The following is a 22,096-nucleotide window of genomic DNA, read 5'->3' on the forward strand; positions in this document are numbered from 1 at the left end:
TTCTAATCTTTCTCATTCTATTGTTTTCCTCTATTTCTTTGCACTGATCACTGAGGAAGGCTTTCTTATCTCTCCCTGCTATTCTTTGAAACTCTGCATTCAGATGGGTATATGTTTCTTTTTCTCCTTTGCCTTTAGCTTCTCTTCTTTTCTCAGCTATTTGTAAGGCCTCTTCAGACAAATATTTTGCCTTTTTGCATTTCTTTTTCTTGGGGATGGTCTTGATCACTGCCTCCTGTACAATGTCACGAACCTCTGTCCATATTTCTTCTATTTTCATGTAAATATTGCTATTTACATGTTGCAAAATGATTACAAAAACACCTAACTGTCCAACATTAAGGGAATACTTAATATTCCAATACGTCAAAAACAAGTAGGAAGAATCCTAGATGAAGTACCTAGTTATGGGATTTAAACTAAAAAAAAAAAATTACATGGTAAGGGAATTTCTCTATAAAAAGGAAATGATTCAATATTTATAGACACATACCTTTTCATTAAGACAGTCAATTAAATTTTCCACATAAATTTTCATGCTTTTATAGAATTTAAAACTTAGAGCTTGATTTGATGAATTCTCTAAGTTCTGGATGGTACTCTTTGAGCTCTTGATATCTTCTATATATTTTTCATATTCTCTTAGATGTGAGCGGTGAGTATCCTGTAGTAATGTTAATCTAAATAAATAGAAAATAAACATAAAATTTGCTTTATATTACAAATTTATTTCTATTATAGTAAGTAGCAGTCTAATGAAAATTTTTTCAGAGCTACCTTATAAAGACCACCAAGGAAACTGATAATCATATAAACCTGGGTTTATAAGACCTGTGGAGCAAAGGAAAATTTCACAATAAGAGAGGCTTCAAAGGGAAAGGTAGCATAGGACACGGAGAGATTTTTAGGTGCTACAGCTAATCTCAGGGTAGTCTTAGAGGAGAAGTTATTGTGGATTGGTCAGAATTTGTAAACTAGGTGACCTGCTAGGATAATCGTGCAAAGTCTCTTCAGTCATGTCCGACTCTGTGACCCTATGGACTGTAGCCTGCCAGGCTCCTCTGTCCATGAGATTCTCCAGGCAACAGTACTGGAGTGGGATGCCATGCCCTCCTCCATATATGTACTTACTTTATATAGGCAGTAACAGTCTTTCTTTTGCAGTGTTTTAAAGGACGGGGTATGTGTGGAGTCTGAGGTGGTCCTGTCTTCCAATCTTGATGAGCATCTCTGGACCTTTAATTTTGCCTCAGGTGGTTTCACTGCCTTCCATTTCTCTTCAAGTTGTTGTTCGGGATATTGCTCTTTTTTCACACTTTCAGGAGCATCAGGTCTCCTGCTTTGAAGAGATGTAAGGGAGCTGCACACGATCTAGTCTTGAATAGACAAGGTTATGTGAGTGCAGGATCTTAGTTGCTCCAGTCTCCTAATCTTGATGAGCTTCTCTGGACCTTTAATCTTGCCTTGGGTGGTTTCATTGCTGTTCCTCCTTTGTTTAGCAACTGTTCTGCCATTTGGAACTGAGAGAAGGTCATGGAAGGAGAGTCTAGCCTATAATAAATGAGGGACCAAAAAAAAGGCCTCCATACCTAGGAGCTCCACAGGGCTCTGCTAGGCTCAACACCTCCTTTTCTTTGATACTCCTCAATCTTGAGGACCACTGAATCCTTTCTATTTCTCTTCAAGCTGCTGCTCAGGACACTTCTCTTTTTCACACTTTCAGGAGCATCAGGTCTCCTGCTTTGAAGAAATGTAAGGGAGCTTCCAGGCAAGGTGGAGACCTTGTCCCATTTCAGGTGAGTTTGCCAGCACAGCTTCACAAGCAACGTCTTAATAATGTCCTTGTTGTTATTGTTGTTCAGTCGCTCAGTCGTGTCCGACTCTTTGCAACCCCATGTACTGCAGCACTCCAGACTTCCCTGGCCTTCACCATCTCCTGGAGCTTGTTCAAACTCGTGTCTATTGAACTGGTGATGCCATCCAACCATCTTATCCCCTGTCATCCCCTTCTCCTGCCTTCAATCTTGCCCAGCATCAGGGTCTTTTCCACTGATTTGGATCTTTGCATCAGGTGGCCAAAGTATTGGAGCTTCAGCTTCAACATCAGACCTTCCAATGAATATTCAGGATTGATATCCTTTAGGATTGATTGGTTTGATCTCTGTGCAGTCCAAGGGACTCTCAAGAGTCTTCTCCAACATCACAGTGCAAAAGCAGTCAATTCTTCAGTGCTCAGCCTTCTCTATGGTCCAACTCTCACATCCACACATGACTACTGGAAAAACCATAGCTTTGACTAGATGGACCTTTGTTGGCAAAATAATGTCTCTGCTTTTTAATATGCTGTCTAGGTTGGTCATAGCTTTTCTTCCAAGGTGCAAATGTCTTTTATTTTCATGGCTGCAGTCACCATCCGCAGTGATTTTGGAGCCCAAGAAAATAAAGTCTCTCACTGTTTCCACTGTTTACCCATCTACTTGCCATGAAGAGATGGGACCGGATGCCATGATCTTCATTTTTCAAATGTTGAGTTTTAAGCCAGATTTTTCACTCTCCTCTTTCACCTTCATCAAGAAGCTCTTTAGTTCCTCTTCGCTTTCTGCCATAAGGGTGGTGTCATCTGCATATCAGAGGTTATTGATATTTCTCCCGGCAATCCTGATTCCAGCTTGTGTTTCACCCAGTCCAGCATTTTGCATGATGTGTTCTGCATATAAGTTGAATAAGCAGGGTGACAATATACAGCCTTGATGTACTCCTTTCCCAATTCAGAACCAGTCTGTTGTTCCATGTCCAGTTCTAACTGTTGCTTCTTCACTTACATACAGATTTCTCAGGAGGTAGGTATGGTGGTCTGGTATTCCCATCTCTTGAAGAATTTTCCAGTTTGTTGTGATCCACATAGTCAAAGGCTTTAGCGTAGTCAATGAAGCAGAAGTAGATGTTTTTTCTGGAACTCTCTTGCTTTTTCTATGACTCAAAGGATGTTGGCAATTTGATCTCTGGTTCCTCTGCTTTTTCTAAATCCAGCTTGAACATTTGGAAGTTCTCAGTTCATGTACTGTTGAAGCCTCACTTGGAGAATATTGAGCATTACTTTGCTAGCATGTGAGATGACTGCAATTTGGTGGTAGTTTGAACATTCAACCTTCTTAATTATATCCTTAAGAAGGGTTTTTGTCATTTCCAATGCTTCAGTGATCTTATATTTGAAACACAAGAGTCCATGTGGAATTACTGTTAGATCAGTGTGTGGTCTTCCTTAGAATATAGGTATCTGTTAGTGTTAGTCACTCAGTCGTGTCTGACTCTTTGGGACCCCATGGACTGTAGCTTCTGTCCATGGAATTCTCTAAGCAAGAACACTGGAGTGGGTAGCCATTGCTTTCTCCACGGGATCTTCCCAACCCAAGAGCTGGTATTAAAGCCATTTGAGCATGCTATGATTTGGTATGAATTTTTTGTTTTGTGACCTATATTTGACACTGTGAGTACATCAGAATTAGAGAATTAACTACCAATGAAATAAATTCATAGTATTTGGACCTGAATCAAACAATTAAAAAAATCAAACTTTTGCTAATCTACTTATAGGCTTCCCTGGTGGCTCAGTGGTACAGAATCCGCCTGCCAATACAGGAGATGCAGGTTCGATCTCCAGGCAAGATCCCCTGGAGATGGAAATGGCAGTGCATTCCAGTATTCTTGCCTTGCAAATCCCATGGACAGAGGAGCCTGGCACATCAGGCTTAGCTGACCTATGACATGTGTAATCTTCCCAGACCAGGGATTGAATCTGTGTCCCCTACACTGGCAAGGTGTACTCTTAACTACTGCAAGACTTTCACTTTCATTCCATATACATCCTTAAGTCTAAGTGAGACTCTTACAGATGGTATACAGTTGTATCTTGCCTTTTTTTTTTTTTTTGGCTTGCGTGGCTTGTGAGATATTAGTTTCCTGACCAAGGATTGAACCTGGGCCCTAACCACTAGACTGCCAGGGAATTACTGGATCTTGCTTTTCTTTTCAATCCATTCAGTCACTGTACATCTTTTGATTATAGAATTTAATCCACTTATATTTAAAGTAATTACTGATATGGAAGGACTTATGATTGCCATTTTAAAACTGCTTTTTGTCTTATAGTTATTTTGTCCCTCTTCCTCTTTTGCTGCCTTGGGTTTTGTTATTTTATTTTTTTAGTGATGTGTTCTGGGTCATTTTCATTTTCCACTGCATATCTTCTATAGGTATTTCTTTTATGTTTACCATGGGGTTTACAAAAAAATATTGCAATTCCAGTAATCTCTTTTAAACTGAAAACATCTTAACTTCAATCTCATACGAAAACTCTCTTCCTTTACATCTCCCCTGCCACCTCTTGTTATTGATACCACAAATTACATTAAACATTTTCATATGTATTAACATAATATAATTATTTTTGTGTTTTTACCTTTTAAATTCAATTTATGAATTAAAAGTGATTGTCATACCACTCTTACAGTATTACAGCATTCTGCATGTATGTATACGTTTACCTTTACCAGAGAACTCTGTATTTTTATATGCCTCATGCTACTGTACAGTGTCCTTTCATTCAACTTGAAGGATATCTTTCATCAATTTTTGTAAGGCAGGTCTAGTGGTGATGAACTCCCTCAGCTTTGTTTATCTGAGGGCCTTATTTCTCCTTCATGAAGGATAGTTTTGCTAGATACAGTAATCTCTGTTGGCAGTTTCCTTCTTTCAGTACTTTGAATATATCCTCCTACTCTCTCCTGGCCTGTTAACAGAGGAGACCTTTGTTGAGAAGCCTCCTGGTAATGTTATGGGACTCCCTTGGACATGAAAAGGTCCTTTTGTTTTGTCACTTGATTCTTTCTTTGTATCTAGAAAGCTGTCTCAGCGTAAGCCTCCTTGGGTTAATCCTTGTTGGAGTCCTTTAGCTTTTGAAATTGAATGCCCATTTCCTTCTTCAGGCTGGTAAGTCTTTGGGCATTATATCTTCAGATAAGCTCTCTGTCCCATTCTGCTACTCTTCTGCTTCTTGGATTCCCATAAAGTATATGATATTCTCCTTGATAGCATCATGTAAATCCCTTATGCTTTTTTCACTTTTCTTCAATCTTTTTTCCTTTGTGTTTCTCTAAGTTGGTAATTTCAAATGACTATTCTTTGAGGTCACCACTTGTTTCTTCTGCTTGATAGAGTCTGCTTTGGATCCCCTTTAGTGAATTTTTCAGTTCAGTTATTGTATTTTCAGCTCCAGAACCTCTGGTTCTTTTAGTTTCCATCTCTGTTGGTATTCCAACCTTATTCATATATTCATATATCATCTCCCTGACTTCTTTAGTTGTCTGTGCTCGCTTATGGCACATTAAGCTTCTTTAAGAGGATAATTCTGAATTCTCTGTCAGGTAATTCATAGGCCTCTGTTTATTTTGGTTCTGGAAATTAATTTGGGTTCTCTAACTGGGCCAGGTTTCGTTGCTTCTTCACATGTCTGGTTATCTTTATGTTGTACTTTGTGTGTTTGAAAATGCACGTTAAGGGCAGTTTCTCCCCTATTTGAAGCTGTATCCCTTAAGTGCATTTCAATTAGTCTGGATAAATATTCCCAGTGGTGTTGTGTGGGGCAGACTGTCTTCTCAAACCTTTCATGGGAGATGATTCTCCTCAGGGTTTCTAGAGATTTCCCAATTAGAGACATTTGTGGGTTTTTCAGGATTTTATAGTCTCTTGGTCCCCCTGGTGTTTGAGGTACTGAAAACTTTCTGGCTCTGCAACAGGTTGCTTAGCTCGTTCTTGTCCTCTGTGGCCCTCAGGCATCTAATGTACGATGGTTCTCCAATAGTGCTCTGAGAGAGATGAGAGAGAGACAGAGACAAGTCCTTTGGGCAGTACCTCTAGACTATAGAATATATGTTCCGCTCCTTCCCTGCCAAAGGAAAAGCTAGGAGTCAGGTTTTTCTCTCTCCATCGAAAGCGGTGCTGGCTTGCTAGAGTGGCTAGATGTAGTTGGAATGAAATGGATTTTCTTACCCATTACAATGTGGCTAACCTGGGCTTTGAGCTTCCTTGGGATACTACAACTTCCTGATTTCTGGAGTACTCATTAACGCTTTTTGGATAGTACGCTGTTGTTCAGTTGGTATCTCTGTGGGGCAGTGAGGTCTGGGGCTTCTAATTCTGCCATCTTGCTGCCATAACTTCCAGCATACTATTTTTAAAAATTAAGGGCTATTTAACAATGTAGATAAATGCAGATTAAAAATAGTAAGTTAAAAAAAGCAGAATTTGATATTATTTATTGATTTTAACGGAGAAGGCAATGGCACCCCACTCCAGTACTCCTGCCTGGAGAATCCCAGGGACGGGGGAGCCCAGTGGGCTGCCGTCTATGGGGTCGCACAGAGTCGGACACGACTGAAGCGACTTAGCAGCAGCAGCAGCAGCATTGATTTTAACTACATGATATATCTATTATAAACACTGAAAGACATACACAAAAAAGGATCAGTTATGTTACTGTAGTTACACAGGTGATGCTAATTTTTCCTATAACTCTTTAATATAAGCATTTAATAATTAATAAAATATATATTTATATTTATGGCTGTGTCAGGTCTTAGCTGTGGCTCGCAGGCTCAGTAGTTGCCCTGCATGTGGGATCTTAGTTCCCTGACCAGGGACTGAACCCAAGTCCCCTGTACTGCAAGGCAGATTTTTAACCACTGGACCACCAAGGGAAGTCTCAATTAAAAATATTATAGTGCTAATTTTTTCACTACTAAATGTCTAGAACAAATGTAGATTTTAAAATTAATATTACTTACCTAGTATTTAGTTGCTTCTTTATAATTTCTAAACTTACTGGTGGAAATGAAATGGAAGCATCAAACTTCTTCACTGTTTGAGATTCATGGCTATAAGAAAGATCTATGTCTTGTCCCTAAAAATAATATGAAAATTTGTGTTGTTTTCAACGTTCATTAGTCCTCCAAATATTAATACCATGAAAGCAGACTGGATACACTAAGGTCTCACCAGCTTAAAATTCCATGCCTCTGACATTTTTTATGGTTGTAATAAAATGTTTTTAAAATTATCCCACAGTTTTAAAATTTAGAACTTTAAACTTACATGCAAGAGGCAAATTACAAAATCTCATTTTTCACAAAAGCTTGGTTTTCAGTGTTTTTAAAGCTAGTTCTACTTATGATCTAATATACTCTCAAAAAAACAAATACCAGAGGCTTCAATCAAGATGGTAGAATAGAAATATAAGTAAAATGAAGACACAGAAGAACCACTCTCAATTAAAAGATCAAGAGAATTGCCTTAAAAGTACAATCACTGAAACAGACCTCTTCAGTCTAATAAGCACTGATTTCAAAAAGGAGATAATGAAAATACTGAAGGAATTAAGGAAGGCTGTCAACTGAAATACAGACTACTCTAAAAAGGAACTAGAGACTAGAAAGAGGAGCTGAGAAAAATTAGAAAACTCACTTGCCAAGATGAAAGCTGAGCTAAAGGCAATATAAATAGAAAATGAATAATGCAGAACACATAAGTGTTCTGGAAGATGGAATAATGGAAATCACCCAATCAGAGCAGCAGACAGAAAACCAAATGAAGAAAATGAAAGCAATGTGAGAATTATGGGATAATATAAAGAACGCCAATATATGCATAACTGTAAAAAGGAAGAAGGGGAAAAGGGGATAGAAAATGCATTTCAAGAAATTATGGCTGAAAACTTCCCAAACTTAAACAAGGAAACAGATATCTAGGTATCAGTTCAGTTCAGTTCAGTCACTCAGTTGTGTCCGACTCTTTGTGACCCCATGAATCGCTAGGAAGCACAGTAGTCACTTCAGTTGTGTCTGACTCTTTGGAACCCCACAAAATGTAGCCTGCCAGGCTACTCTGTCCATAGACTTCTCCAGGCAAGAACACTAGAGTGGGTCACCATGTCCTCTTCCAGGGAATCTTCCTAACCCAGGGATTGAACCTGCATTTCCTGCATTGCAGACAGATTCTTTACCCACTGAGCCACCTGGGAAGCCCATAAGAAGCATGTGGTCTCAAACAAGATGAACTCAAGCAGGAATATATCAAGACATATTATCATTAAAGTGGCAAAAGTTAAAGATAAAGAGAGGATTCTAAATGCCGCATGAGAAAAACGAAGAGTTAATTACAAGGGAACCCTCATAAGGCTATTAACTGATTTCTCTATAGAAAACATTGCAGGCTAGAAGGGAGTGGCAAAATATATTCAAAGTCCAGAAAGGAAAAAAATACGCAACTTAGCATACTCTACACATCAAGATTATCGTTGAGAATAGGAGAAAGAGAGAGAATTTCTCAGAAGAGAAAAAACTAAAAGAATAACAGCAATATTAATCTATCCTATCAAAGAAGCAATAATCTATAGAAAAGAGAAAAAAGAGAAAATCCAAAATGGAAAGGAAATCACTTAAATGAGCCAGTATACATATTAAATTAAATTTCACAAAAACATTTTTTATGAAAGCAATGATAAACAAAATGAACAGTAAAAGCATAAACATGAAGATGTAAAAGAGGACATCAAAATCATAAAATGCTGAGTTGGAAAATAAAAATATGTAGATTTTTAAATTTTAGAATGTGTTTGAGGACATATAACTATTAGCCTAAAGGAAGTAGATATAGTAATGGGTTAACATACTTGAAAACAGTATGAGTAACCACAAGTTGGGCTTCCCTTGTAGCTCAGCTGGTAAAGAATCCGCTTGCAATGCAGGAGACCTTGGTTCGATCCCTGGGATGGGAAGATCCCCTGGAAAAGGGAAAGGCTACCCACTCCAGTATTCTGGCCTGGAGAATTCCATGGACTGTATAGTCCATGGGGTCACAAAGAGTCGGACATGACTGAATGTGAAACCACAAATTTAAAACATACAACAGAGTAACAGAAATCAATAAGAAGAGAACACAAGCATAATACAAACGAAATCATCAAACCACAAAAGGAAAAATAAAATAATAAAGAAGAAATACAAAATCAACTGGAAAATGAGGATAAAAATGGCAATACATATATATCTATTAATAATTACCTTAACTGCCAATGGATTAAATGCTGCAATCAAAAGACAATGAGTGGCAGACTGGATTAAAAAACAAGAGCCACAATATGCTACCTACAAGAGGCCCACTTTAGGATGAACAACACACAGACTGAAAGTGAGCAGATGGAAAAAGATATTTCATGCAAACAGAAATAATAATAAGAAAGCATAGGTAGCAGTAATGGACTTTAAAACCAAGGTCATAAAGAGAGATAAAGAAGGACACTATATAATGATGAAAGAATCAACATAAGAAGAGTATATTACATTCAACATATATGCACCCAATATAGGAGCACCTGATTACATAGAACAAATACAGACATAAAGGGAGACATGGACAGGAATGCAATAGTTAGAGACTTTAATACCCTACTCATATCAATGGACAGGTTTTCTAGACAGAAAATCAATAAGGCAACAGAAATCCTAAATGATACACTAGAACATTTAGACTTAATTGATATTTTCAGGACATTATATTAAAAAAAAACCCAATATACATTCAAGTGCACATGGAACATTCTCTGTGGTTGATCACATACTGGGGCACAAAAGACAGCTCAACAAATTTAAGAGTACAGAAAATTTTGAAGCAGCTTTTCTGACCACAACAGCATGAAACTGAAATTAACCACAGAAATAGAAATGACAAAACAAACAAAAAACTCGATTACCTGGAGCCTAAAGAACTTGCCTCAAAAACAAACAAAAAACCCAATGGGTCAATGATGAAAGCAAAGAAGAAATTAAAAAATACCTTGAGAAAAATGACAATGAAAAGATAACCATATAAAAATCTATTGGATGCAGTAAAAGCAGTTCTTAGAAGGCAGTTCATAGTGATACAGTCCTTCCTCAAGAAACAAGAAAAATCTCAAATAAAAAAATCGAACACCTAAAAGAATTAGAAAAAGGAGAAAAAACAAAACTCAAAGTCAGAAGAAGGAAGAAAATAATAACAATCAGAGAGGAAATAAAGTAGGGCTTAAAAATAATAGGAAGAAATCAATAAAAACAAGGGCTGTTTCTTTGAAAGAATAAATAAGATTGACAAACCTCTAGCCAGTCTCACCAAGAAGAAAAGAGAGAGGAATCACATAAACAAAGTGAGATATGAAAGAGGAGAAATCACAACTGATATTGCAGAAATACAAAAAAACTATAAGAAAACACTATGAACAATTATATACTGGCAAACTGAACAACCTGGAAGAAATGGACAAATTTCTACAAACATAACAAACAGCTCACCAGAATTGAATCAAGAAGAAACAACATACTTTGAAAAGACCAATCACTTGAAGTGAAACAGAATGTGTAATTAAAAAAAACACAAAACCTCCCTACAAACAAAAGCCCAGGACCTAATAGCTCCCCAGGCAAATTCTATAAAACATACAAAAAAGAGCTCATACTGATCCCTCTCAAAATCTTCCAAAAGACAGTAAAGGAGGGAGCACTCCCAAGGACATTCTATGAAGCCACTATTACGCTGATACCAAAACCAGATAAAGATACTACAAAAAAAAAAGAAAATTACAGGCCAGCATGTTTGATGAATATAGAAGCAAAAAGTCCTAATAAAATACTATCAGCCTAAATCTAACAACACATAAAAAAGATCATACACCATGACCAAGTTGGATTCATCCCAGGATCACAGGGATGGCTCAACATGCACAAATCAATCAATGAATGTGATTAACCACATTTGACACAGAAAAGACAAAACTACATGATCTTCTCAATAGATGTAGGAAAAGCATTTAACAAAATTCAACATTCATGATACAAACTCTTAAGTAACTGGGTACAGAGGGAACATACTACAATGTAATAAAAGCTACAAACCTACAGCCAACATAATACTCAGCGGTGAAAAACAGAAAGCCTTCCTGGTAAAATCTAAATCAAGACAAGGATGCCCACTCTCACCTCTTTTATTCAACACAGTACTGGAAGTATTAGCCACAGCAATCAGACAAGAAAAAGAAATAGAAGGTATCCAGATTGGAAACGAAGAGGAAAAATTGTCATTTGAAAATGTAACATGATACATAGAAAACCGTAACAACCCACACAAAAACTATTAGAACTGTTAAACAAATTCATGAACTAGCCAGGATACAAGATTACCGCACAGAAATTGGTTGCATTTTTTTTTTACACTAACAAGGAGCTATCAGAAAGAGAAAGAATAAAAATAATCCCTTTTAAAATCACATAAAAAATACTTAGAAATAAACCTCACCAAGGAGGTAAAAGACTTAAGTGCTAAGAACTATAACACATTAATAAAGGAAACTAAAGATGATTTAAAGAAATGGAAGACATCCCATGTTCTTGAGTCGGAAGAATTAACATTGTTAAAATGTCCATACTACTCAAAGCAATCTATAGATTTAATGTGATCCCTATCAAATTACTTAAAACATTTTTCACAAAACTAGAACAAATAATCCATATGAAACCACAGAATTGCCAAAGCAATCCTGAGGAAAACAAGCAAAGCTATAGGCATGACCCTCCCAAATTTCAGACAATCCTATAAAACTATAGTAATTAAAACAGTGTGATACTGGCACAAAAACAGACATATAGATCAATGTAAAAAAACTAAGAAATAAATCCACACAACTATGGACAATTGGTCTTTGACAAAGGAGGCAAGAATGCAACAATGGAGAAAAGAATTTCTTCAGCAAGTGGTGTTGGAAAAGATGGACAGTCACATGTAATTTAACAAAGTAAGAACATACCCTTACTCCATACACAAAAAATAAATTTAAAATGGTTTAGAGACTTAAATGTTACGACATGCATCAGAAAACTCTTAGAAGAGAACATAGGCAAAACATTCTCTGACATAAATCGTACAGGTATTTTCTTACCTCAAAGCAAATTAGAAATAGAAGCAAAAATAAATAAGTAGCACCCATTTAAACTTAGAAGCTTTTGTACAACAAAGGAAACCATAAACAAAATGAAGACAACCTAGGGTGTGGAAGAAAATATTGGGTTGGTCAAGTACGAAAAAACCAGAACAACGTTTTTTAACGACCCAATGTTTGCAAATGATCCAACTGACAGGGAGATTCCAAAATCTACAAACAGCTCATACAACTCAATAACAACAAAAACAACCCAATCAAAAAATGGGTAGAAGATCTACATAGACATTTTTTCTAAAAAGACACAGATAGCCAACAGGCATATGAAAAAATGCTCAACACTGCTAACCATTATAAGAATACAAATCAAAACTACAATGAGGTACTGCCTCACACTGGTCAGCATGTTGTTGTTCTTCAGTCACTAGCAGTGTCTGACTCTTTGTAACCCCATGGACTGCCGCATGCCAGGCTCCTCTGCCAGAGCTTGCTCAATTTCATGTTCATCGAGTCAGTGATAGTATCTAACCATCTTACCCTCTGCCACCCCCTTCTCCTTTTGCCTTCAATCTTTCCCAACATCACAGTCTTTTCCAATGAGTCAGCTCTTCACATCAGGGAGCCAAAGAAATGGAGCTTCAGATTCAGCATCAGTCCTTCCAATGAATATTCAGGATTGATTTCCTTTAGGATTGACTGGTTTGAGCTCTTTGTAGTCCAAGGGACTCTCACAAGTCTTTTCCAGCACCACAATTTGAAAACATCAATTCTTTAGCGCTCAGCCTTCTTTACAGTCCAACTCTCAAATCTGTATATGACTACATGTACATGACTACCAGTCAGAACAGCCATCATTAAAAAGTATACACGTAACAAATGCTGTAGTGGGTGTGGAGAAAAGGGAATCCTCCTACACTGTTGTTGGGAATGTAAATTGGTGGAACTACTGTGGCCAATAGTATATGGAGGTTCCTCAAAAAACAAAAAATAAAGCTGCTATATGATCTTGCAATCCTACTCCCGGGCATATATCCAAAGATAAATATAATTCAAAAAGATACATGCACCTCAACGTTGACCACAACACTATTCACAACAGCCAAGACACGGAAACAACCTAAATGTCCACTGACAGATGAATGGATAAAGATGAAGTGGTACATTTATGTTAATACAATAGACTACTACTCAGCTATAAAAAAGAATGAAATAATGCCATTTGCAGCAACATGAATGGACCTAGAGATTATCATACAAAGTGAAGGAAGTCAGAAAGAGAAAGACAGATACCATATGATATCACTTAAATGTTGGGTCTAAAATATGACACAGATGAACTTATACCTATGAAACAGAAACAGACTCACAGATATAAAGAACATACTTGCGCTTGCCAAGGCAGGGGAGGTGGGGAAGGGACGGATTGAGACTTTTGAAATATCAGATGCAGATGAAACTTGTGTATAGAATAGATAATCAAGAAGGTCCTAATCTATAGCCCAGGGAACTATATTCAATATCCTGTGATAAATCATAATGGAAAAGAATATGAAAAAACAATGTATATATATATATACATATATAAAACTGAGTCACTTTGCTGTACAGTAGAAATTACAATATTATAAATAACCTATACTTTAATAAAGTAAATTAAGAACAGCAACAAACCAAATATTTGTTTTTTCATGATAGAAGTTGCCATCTAACTCCAGGTGAGTGAAAGGACAGCAAATAGAAGTCTGCTAGTGGGTTTGTAGGTAAAGCTTTTAATTTTATTTAAGCCACCATTATTTGGGTTTTCTGTTACTTAGAAAGGAATGCATTCCTAGGTTGTAACACAGTATATTTCACATTACAAAGAAAGAGAAACAACCAAAAACATCTCTGATCAAAAGAAAGAAAAAAAAAAAGGAAGGAAAAAACCCAAGCAAATATTTCTGTTCTTATTAATAGTAGTGAAAAAAAATTATTCAGATTGCAAATAACTGGAAAATAGAATGGCTCAGAGACTTCTAAATTACAACTGAAGGCTTACTTTTACTTAGCTTTTTAGTTTTAATAACATGAAGATTGTAAAAAATTTTCTTGCTTAGAAAAGCAAAACAAATTTCAAAGCACTCCCACTAAAAAGATTAAAAATAAAGTTGTTAATAATTTAAAAATTTAAAAATTTAAATAATTATAATTTTGAGCCTTATAGCCACCTGCTCAGGTAGGTAACACTATCATTCCCAATTTATTGTTGAGAAAACAGATTTAGAAAAATGAAATGATTTTCTCAAAGTATACAAGTATTTATTGAGCTCTCACCATATTAGGCACTGTGGGATGTAACACTGAAAAAATAGTTAATAATTCTTGACTTCATGGAGAGTGTATTTTAGTGGTAAAGTCAGAACCCAAATGCAGGACATGTGACCCCAAGTGTAATGCTTTCTGTTGTTAGTTTTGTTTTAACCCTATTTATTTGTTTGAATGTCACATTTAAGCATCTACCATACTTTTAACTGTAAAATTAAAAGTAAAAAAGATATAATTTGCCTCAAGGGGCTTATGGAGAAGGCAATGGCACCCCACTCCAGTACTCTTGCCTGGAGAATCCCATGGACTGAGGAGCCTGGTAGGCTGCAGTCCATGGGGTCGCGAAGAGTGGGACATGACTGAGTGACTTCACTTTCACTTTTCACTTTCATGCACTGGAGAAGGAAATGGCAACCCACTCCAATGTTCTTGCCTGGAGAATCCCAGGGTAGGCTGCCGTCTATGGGGTCACATAGAGTCGGACATGACTGAAGCAACTTAGCAGCAGCAGCAAGGGGCTTACAATATATGGAAAGCATTTATAATCTAGTGGGAAAAGAACATGATGTACACGGTATAGTGGGCTGAATAATGGCCTCCCAAAGTTAGGTCTATGTCCTAACCCCTGGAACCTCTGAATATAACCCTGTTTGGAAATAGAGTCTTTGGGGTTGTAATTAAGTGAAGAATATCAAGATGAGATCACCCTGGATTATCCAAGCAGGCCCTAAATCTGATGACATGTATCCTTATAAGAGACACATTAAGCAGAGGCACAGAGAAAGCCATGTAAAGAAGGAGGTGGAGACAGAAATTATGTAGTTACAAAGCAAAGAATACCTGGAGCTACCAGAATTTAGACAAAGCAAGAGAATTCTCCACTGAGAGATTCAAGGCAATCCCTACCAAAATGTCAGGCTTCCCAGTGGGTAAAGAATCCACCTTCAATGCAGGAGACACAGGACATGGGTTCAATCCCTGGAGGAGGGCATGGCAACCCCCTCCAGTATTCTTGCCTGGAGACTCCCACGGACAGAGGAGCCTGGTGGGCTACAGTCCATAGGGTTGCAAAGAATCAGACATGACTAAAGCAATTGAGCATGCACAGCAAAATACCAATGAAATTTTTCATGGAATAAGAACAAATAATCCTAACATTTATATGAAACCACAGAAGACCTTGAAATAGTCAAAAAAATCTTGAGGAAGAACAAAGCTAGAGATATCAAGCCCCCAGATTTCAAACTACAGTAATCAAAACAACATATTACTGGAACAAAAAGAGACACTTAAATCAATGGAACAGAACAGATAGCACAGAAGTAAACGCATGCTTATATGGTCAGTTAATCTATAACAAAGAAGGCAAGAACATACAGTTAGGAAAAGACAGTGGTGGTGGTTTAATAGCTAAGTTGTTTCCAACTCTTGTGACTCCATGAAGTGTAGCCCACCAGGCTCATCTGTCCATAGGATTTCTCAAGCAAGAATACTGGAGTGGGTAGCCATTTCCTTCTCCAGGAAAAAAGAGAGCCTCTTCAACAAAATGGTGCTGGGAAAACTGGACAGCTACATTTTTGCAAAAGAATGAAATTGGACCACCTTCTTACACTATTTACAAAAATCATTTCTGAAACCATGAAACTCCTAGAAGAAAACATAAATGATATGCTCTTTGACATCAATCTCAGCAATATTTTTTTTTTGGATATGCCTTCTCAGGCAAGGGCAATAAAAGCAAAGATAAACAAATGGAACTACAAACTAAAAACATTTTGCACAGTAAAGCAAATCATCAATAAAACAAAAAGGCACCCTATTGAATGGGAGGAGATATTTGCAAGTGATATATTTCATAAATAGTTAATATCCAAATTATATTAAGAACTCATACACCTCAATATCAAAAAAAAAAACAAACCTGATCAAAAAATCCACAGAGGATTGGAAAAGATATTTCTTCAGTGAAGAGTTAAAATGGCCAACAGACACATTAAAAGATGCTGAACATCACTACTCATCAGGGAAATGCAAATCAATACCACAATAAAACACCTCACACCTATTAAAACAGTTATTATCAAAAAGACAACAAATGGGACTTCCCTGGTGGTCCAGTGGTCAAGAGTCTTCCTTCCAATACAAGGGAAGTGGGTTTGATCCCTGGTTGGGGAACTCAGATCCCACACACTGCAGGGAAACTAAGCCTGTGTGCCACAACTAATGAGCCTGCATGCTCTGGAGCCTGCATACCATGATTAGAGAAAAGTTTGGACATGCCACAACTAAGACCTGACATAGCCACATAGATAACAAGTAAGTATTGGCAAGGGTGTAGAAAAACAAGGGATCCCTTGTGCATTGTTCATGGGAATGTACATTGGTACAGCAACCAGGGAAAACAGCATGGAGATTCCTCAACATATGAAAAAAATGAACTGCCATATCATCCAGCAATTTCACTCTAGGTAACTACCTGAAGAAAATAAAAACATTAATGTGAAAAGTTCTACGCAACTCTATGCTCACTGCAGCATTATTCACAGTTGCCAAGATAAGGAAGCAACTTAAGTGTCCACTGATATGCAAATAGATAAAGAATATGTGGTGTGTGTATGTGCGTGTGTGTGTGCATGCACGCACTTTGTGGTTCAGTTGTGTCTGACTCCTTGTGACCCTCTGGACTGTAGCCCACCAGGCTATTCTGTCCATGAGATTTCTCTTCATGCAAGAAATACTGGAGTGGGTTGCCATTTCCTTCTCCAGGGGATCTTCCTGACCCACGGACCAAACCCACATCTACTGTGTCTCCTGCACTGCAGGTAGATTCTTTACCCAATGAGCCATTGGATAAGTCTCATATGTGTGTGTGTATGTGTATGTGTGTATGTATACACACAATGGAATATTATTCAGCCATAGAAAAGAATGACATCATGCCATTTGTCACAACACGGATGGACATAGAGGTTATTATGCTAAGTGTAACAAGACAATCTCTTTGATCTCACTTATATGTGGACTCTAATAAACAAAACAAAACAAACAGACAACTTATAGATACAAAGAACACACTGGTGGTTGCCCAAGGGGAGGGGGAAATAAGTGAAGCGAATTAAGAGGTTCAAACTTCCAGTTATAAAATAAATAAGTCATAGGGATGTAATACAGTGGTCCCCAATCTTTTTGGCACCATGTAGAAAACAATTTTTCCACAGATCAGGAGTGTGGGGGATAGTTTCAGGATGATTCAAGCATATTACATTTATTGTGCACTTTATTCCTAATTTAATGCTGCCACTGATCTTATAGAAGGTTAGCCCATGGCCCAGAGGCTGGGGATCCCTGATGTAATATACAGCTTAAGGAACATAGTCAATTACACTGTAATAATTTTGCATGGTGAAAGATGGCTACTAGACTTATCATGGTGATTTATTTCATCATATATTTAAAAGTCAATCACTGTTTTGTACACCTGAAACTAACAAAATACTGTATGTCAGTATTCAATTCTATTTCAGTTTAAAGAAGAAAGAAAAGAAAAGGGGGGGAAAAAGAATTCTTCCCCAGGGGCTTCAAAAGGAGCACAGTCCTACCAATACCTTGAATTGAGACTTCTAATCTCAACAACTGTGAGAGAATAAATGTCTGTTGTTTTAAGCCATCAAGTTTGTGGAAATTTGTTACCACAAATATATATGGAATAAAACTAATACAAATGATATAAAAAATTACTACCTTTGTGATTTTAACAGCTTTCCTCATCTGCTGCTGCTCCCAAATATCTTGATTTTTTTCATCTTGACTATCGTCACTTGTTTCTTCATTTCTAGTTCCTAGAAAAAAAAAAAGTTGATGTATAAATATTCCATATTTTTCCATTCCAATTAAAGCGAAGTGAAAAGTTGCACAGTCGTGTCTGACTCTTTGCGACCCCAGGGACTGTAACCGGCTAGGCTCCTCTGTCCATGGAATTCTCCAAGCAAGAATACTGGAGTGGGTTCCCTTCTCCAGAGGATTTTCCAACCCAGGGATTGAACCCAAGTCCACTGCATTGCAGGTGGATTCCTTATTGTCTGAGCCATTCTAATAGCAGCAGCAATCAGCAATTCAGGAGCCTATAAATGGCTTAGCAGCACTTTTTATGTGTTAACTTTTTCTTCCCAATAACTAATTCTGGGAGGAAGGCACTACTAGTATCCTCTCTTTATAAACAAAGAAATTTAGATATCAGGAGGTTATGTAACATAGCCCTATATCAAAGGACTGTGTTGAAACCAGGCCTTGATTCGAGCAATTTGACTTCAAAATCTGTACTTATCACCACACTGTCTCACTGAAAACACGGTGGTCTCACTTATTAAAAAGCTTGGGAAAAAATGAAACACCTGGTTTTATCAGAGATTCTCAATTATGCCTGAGAATCTAAATATGTATCAAAAATAACTTCTGGGTTAATAGGAACCAAAATACCATTCAGAAATGATATTATCTTAAGTGACAAAAATTTGGTAAAATATTCCTCTTAATAAATGAGAAATGTGAAAATATTCTTTAAGACCTAGTGATTATTGGTTGAGGAAAACTTTTTACTAGAGCAGGGAAGATTTTAATATATGACACCTAAATTCCATATAGATGCTTCCATGTTAAAAAATCTTATAAAGGTGACAACGGAAGTCTTCATATCAAAAATATTTTATCAAAAACTCTACAAATTTTTTAACCTGTCAAGAACAATCAAGTGGAGGTCAGATAACAGTAAACATTATTGTACCCTTTGATAACATTTTGATACAGACATGTAAAATATTTTAGAAGCCATGATGTCAGTGATATTGGTATAAAAAAAAATCAAAACTTACAACATTTTAGAGTAGGAGATACTACATTATGATTTTATGGATATACTTACCATAATATATTCTACTGAAAAATGCCTTAATATTCATATACTATAAATAAATTAAATACATACTTGTTTCTTCAGCCATTCTTTCTCTAAGTGTTTGAGGCTTTGGGGTAAATGGCATTGTATCTTTAAAATCATCAGGCTCACTTTCAGAATCTTCACTGTTTTTCTTCAGACCAGAGTTGGTGAAGGCATGTTTTACATCCAAGGAAATATAGTCCTCTTGGGCCCTGGCCAATTTGCATTTTCCGTAGGTTTTTTGAATAAAAGCTGCATCAGGGATATTTACTGAAAGAAACAAAGAGGAGGACATTGAAAACAAAATAGCAAAAGAAAGAAATATTCCTCATAATCAAAGGAAAAAAGCACCATTTTTCCAATTTTTTCATTATTTTGATATAACTAAATGATTTAAAATCTGCATCAATAATGGAAGATATTTTGACAGAGGTTAAATATAAAGAAATGAAGCAAATCTAGAAGCATCAGAAAATAAACTACAACTCCAATTAATCTTTTATCTTTCTTATTCATCAGATGTTGTTGCTGACTTTTTGTTGAGGGCTAGCTACTTCTCCTTTCCAGAAGCTCTGAGATTACCCGGGTAGGGATGTGGAGAGGACTGAGCATGGAGTTACTCGAGGAGCGTGGAGTGCAGAATGACGGGTGGAGAGCAGTCTGACATAAAGTACGAGGGACAGCCTACAGTGACCTGCCCCAGACCTATGGATGTGAGAGTTGGACTATAAAGAAAGCTGAGTGCAGAAGAATTGATGCTTTTGAACTGTGGTGTTGAAGAAGACTCTTGAGAGTCCCTTGGACTGCAAGGAGATCCACCCAGTCCATCCTAAAGGAAATCAGAGCTGGGTGTTCATTGGAAGGACTGATGTTGAAGCTGAAACTCCAATACTTTGGCCACCTGATGCAAAGAACTGACTCATCTGAAAAGACCCTAATGCTGGGAAAGATTGAAGGTAGGAGGAGAAGGAGATGACAGAGGATGAGATGGTTGGATGGCATCACCGACTCGATGGACATGAGTTTGGGTAAACTCTGAGAGTTGGTGATGGACAGGGAGGCCTGGCATGCTGCGTTTCATGGGGTCGCAAAGAGTTGGACATGACTGAGCGACTGAACTGAACTGAACCAGGGTTATAATGATACACTTAGGTTCAAACACTCAAGTGCCTGAACACAGAAACAAAAATCCTTGAGCTGGAAGTGATTCACCTATCAGTCTCTCCCCTGGTGGCTCAGATGGTAAAGAACCTGCATGCAATGCAGGAGACCAGGGTTTGATCCCTGGGTTAGGAAGATTCCCTTGGAGAAGGAAATGGCAACCCACTCCAGTATTCTTGCCTGGAGAACTCCATGGACACAGAAGCCTGGCAGGTTGTAGTCCATGGAATTGCAAAGAGGTAAACACAACTGAGTGAAGTAACATTTTTACTTTCACCTATCGGTGACTTAATGGGGTTTAATCAATAAATTACAAGCAGTGGACTAAATAGTCAGAAAACTAGTGTTATATAAAGCTAATCCTCTCTCAAGCTACAAAAAAGAAATAAAAGCTCAAGGAAGACTATTCCATCCTGTCCTGTCTATATCTAACACCTAGCTCAAGGGTTCCCACATAGCAGATGCTGTTCAGACATAAGATGAATTAATAATGTTAGTATATTGCTTTATAATAATAAAAACATCATATTCTTACAGATTTATAACTCATAAATAATTTTCACGTATATCATCTGACCTAAAAGTAGCAGTTAGGAGGGTGATCAAGATGGCAGAGTAGGAGCTCATCTCTCCCCACAAACACATCAAATACACATCTACAAGTGGAACAATTCTCACAGAAAACCAACTGGAAACTAGCAAATCTATACAACCAAAGCTGCAAGAGGAATCTCCATGTAACTGGGTAGGACAGGAAAAAAAGGGGGCATTATGACAAGGCTTATGTCCTTGGGAGACACATGTAAGAGAGAAGGTCCACACTGGCAGACTCTTGTCTGGGGAGTACCCCTGCCAGCTGAGAAATCTGTTGGGACAGAGAGGGGCTGGAGAAGCCTAGATTTTATTTGAGTGCAGGCATGCTGACTTGCTAACAGTAAGGGTGAAAAGGAACTAGTGCTGATGGCTGCTCTCCCATTGTTCTTCCCAAGCCTCACTTTACTTCCCAATCAGAAGCATGCACCAAGTAGGGCCACAGATACAAATATGCTAAGTGCAAATAGAACCTGGGAGAGAACACCATTTACTTCTGTGGAGACAGTCTTGAGGGTCTGGGCTGTGGTCCTGACTGAATCACATAGCCCACTGTCAACGTACACATGGAAGGGGGTGAGTCTGGCTGTGCACACAGAAACGCACGGTGGCTGGATGCTGAGGCTCAGTGGAAAGGCCCTGGGCAGAAGCATGCAATGGTTCATTTCCCAGCAGGAGTGTTCCAGCCCTGCCCACTCCACACCTCAGCATGGAGCTCAAATTAGGGTAGATGGGTCCTGGGAGACGTCTGCCACAGAGGCAGCCCAGCCCAACAGCACAACCACCTCGATCGTACAGCCACAGTGCCCCAGACTCTAGACCCACTCCACACAGAGCCTACCACTAGGTCTGGAATGAACACAATGGAGAAAGATGTGAATTAAACTGTGTCTAAGTGGAACTGCAGATGCCTGCATGGGCAGCACACGGCTTCACTGTGACCACACAGGCCCCACTTGCATCAGGTCACCTCTTTTGGCACAGGGCATGCACTCAAGTCTGATCAAACACAACTTCCAGGGCTTCTACTTCAATACTGTGAACAGAGCCTGTCCCTAAAAGAGCTGTGATAGCCTCAGAGAAAA

General features: G+C 37.9%; 1 protein-coding gene across 39 annotated transcripts in view; it reads right to left on the bottom strand.

The window, feature by feature from the left end:
- Positions 1-22,096, bottom strand: part of GCFC2 (GC-rich sequence DNA-binding factor 2) — an 87,239-nt gene that overhangs the window by 38,087 nt on the left and 27,056 nt on the right. For 18 of the 39 annotated variants that reach the window (XR_014082819.1, XR_014082818.1, XR_014082810.1 and 15 more), the window contains 4 exons: positions 19,308-19,529; positions 18,068-18,165; positions 6,843-6,958; positions 494-680 (listed from right to left, as the gene is read on the bottom strand). Coding sequence is in view for 16 of the 39 variants with exons in the window: in XM_081593052.1 (XP_081449178.1) it covers positions 494-680; positions 6,843-6,958; positions 18,068-18,165; positions 19,308-19,529 (623 nt within the window). In the remaining 23 variants the exon portion in view is untranslated. Of the gene's footprint in view, positions 1-493; positions 681-777; positions 832-6,842; positions 6,959-18,064; positions 18,166-19,307; positions 19,530-22,096 lie in introns of those variants that run through there. The other 21 variants (XR_014082814.1, XR_014082803.1, XR_014082813.1 and 18 more) reach the window with 7 other exon arrangements.

This window comes from Giraffa tippelskirchi, chromosome 4, assembly GCF_054371585.1.
Source record: "Giraffa tippelskirchi isolate mGirTip1 chromosome 4, T2T-mGirTip1v1.2.pri, whole genome shotgun sequence".
NCBI lineage: Eukaryota > Metazoa > Chordata > Mammalia > Artiodactyla > Giraffidae > Giraffa > Giraffa tippelskirchi.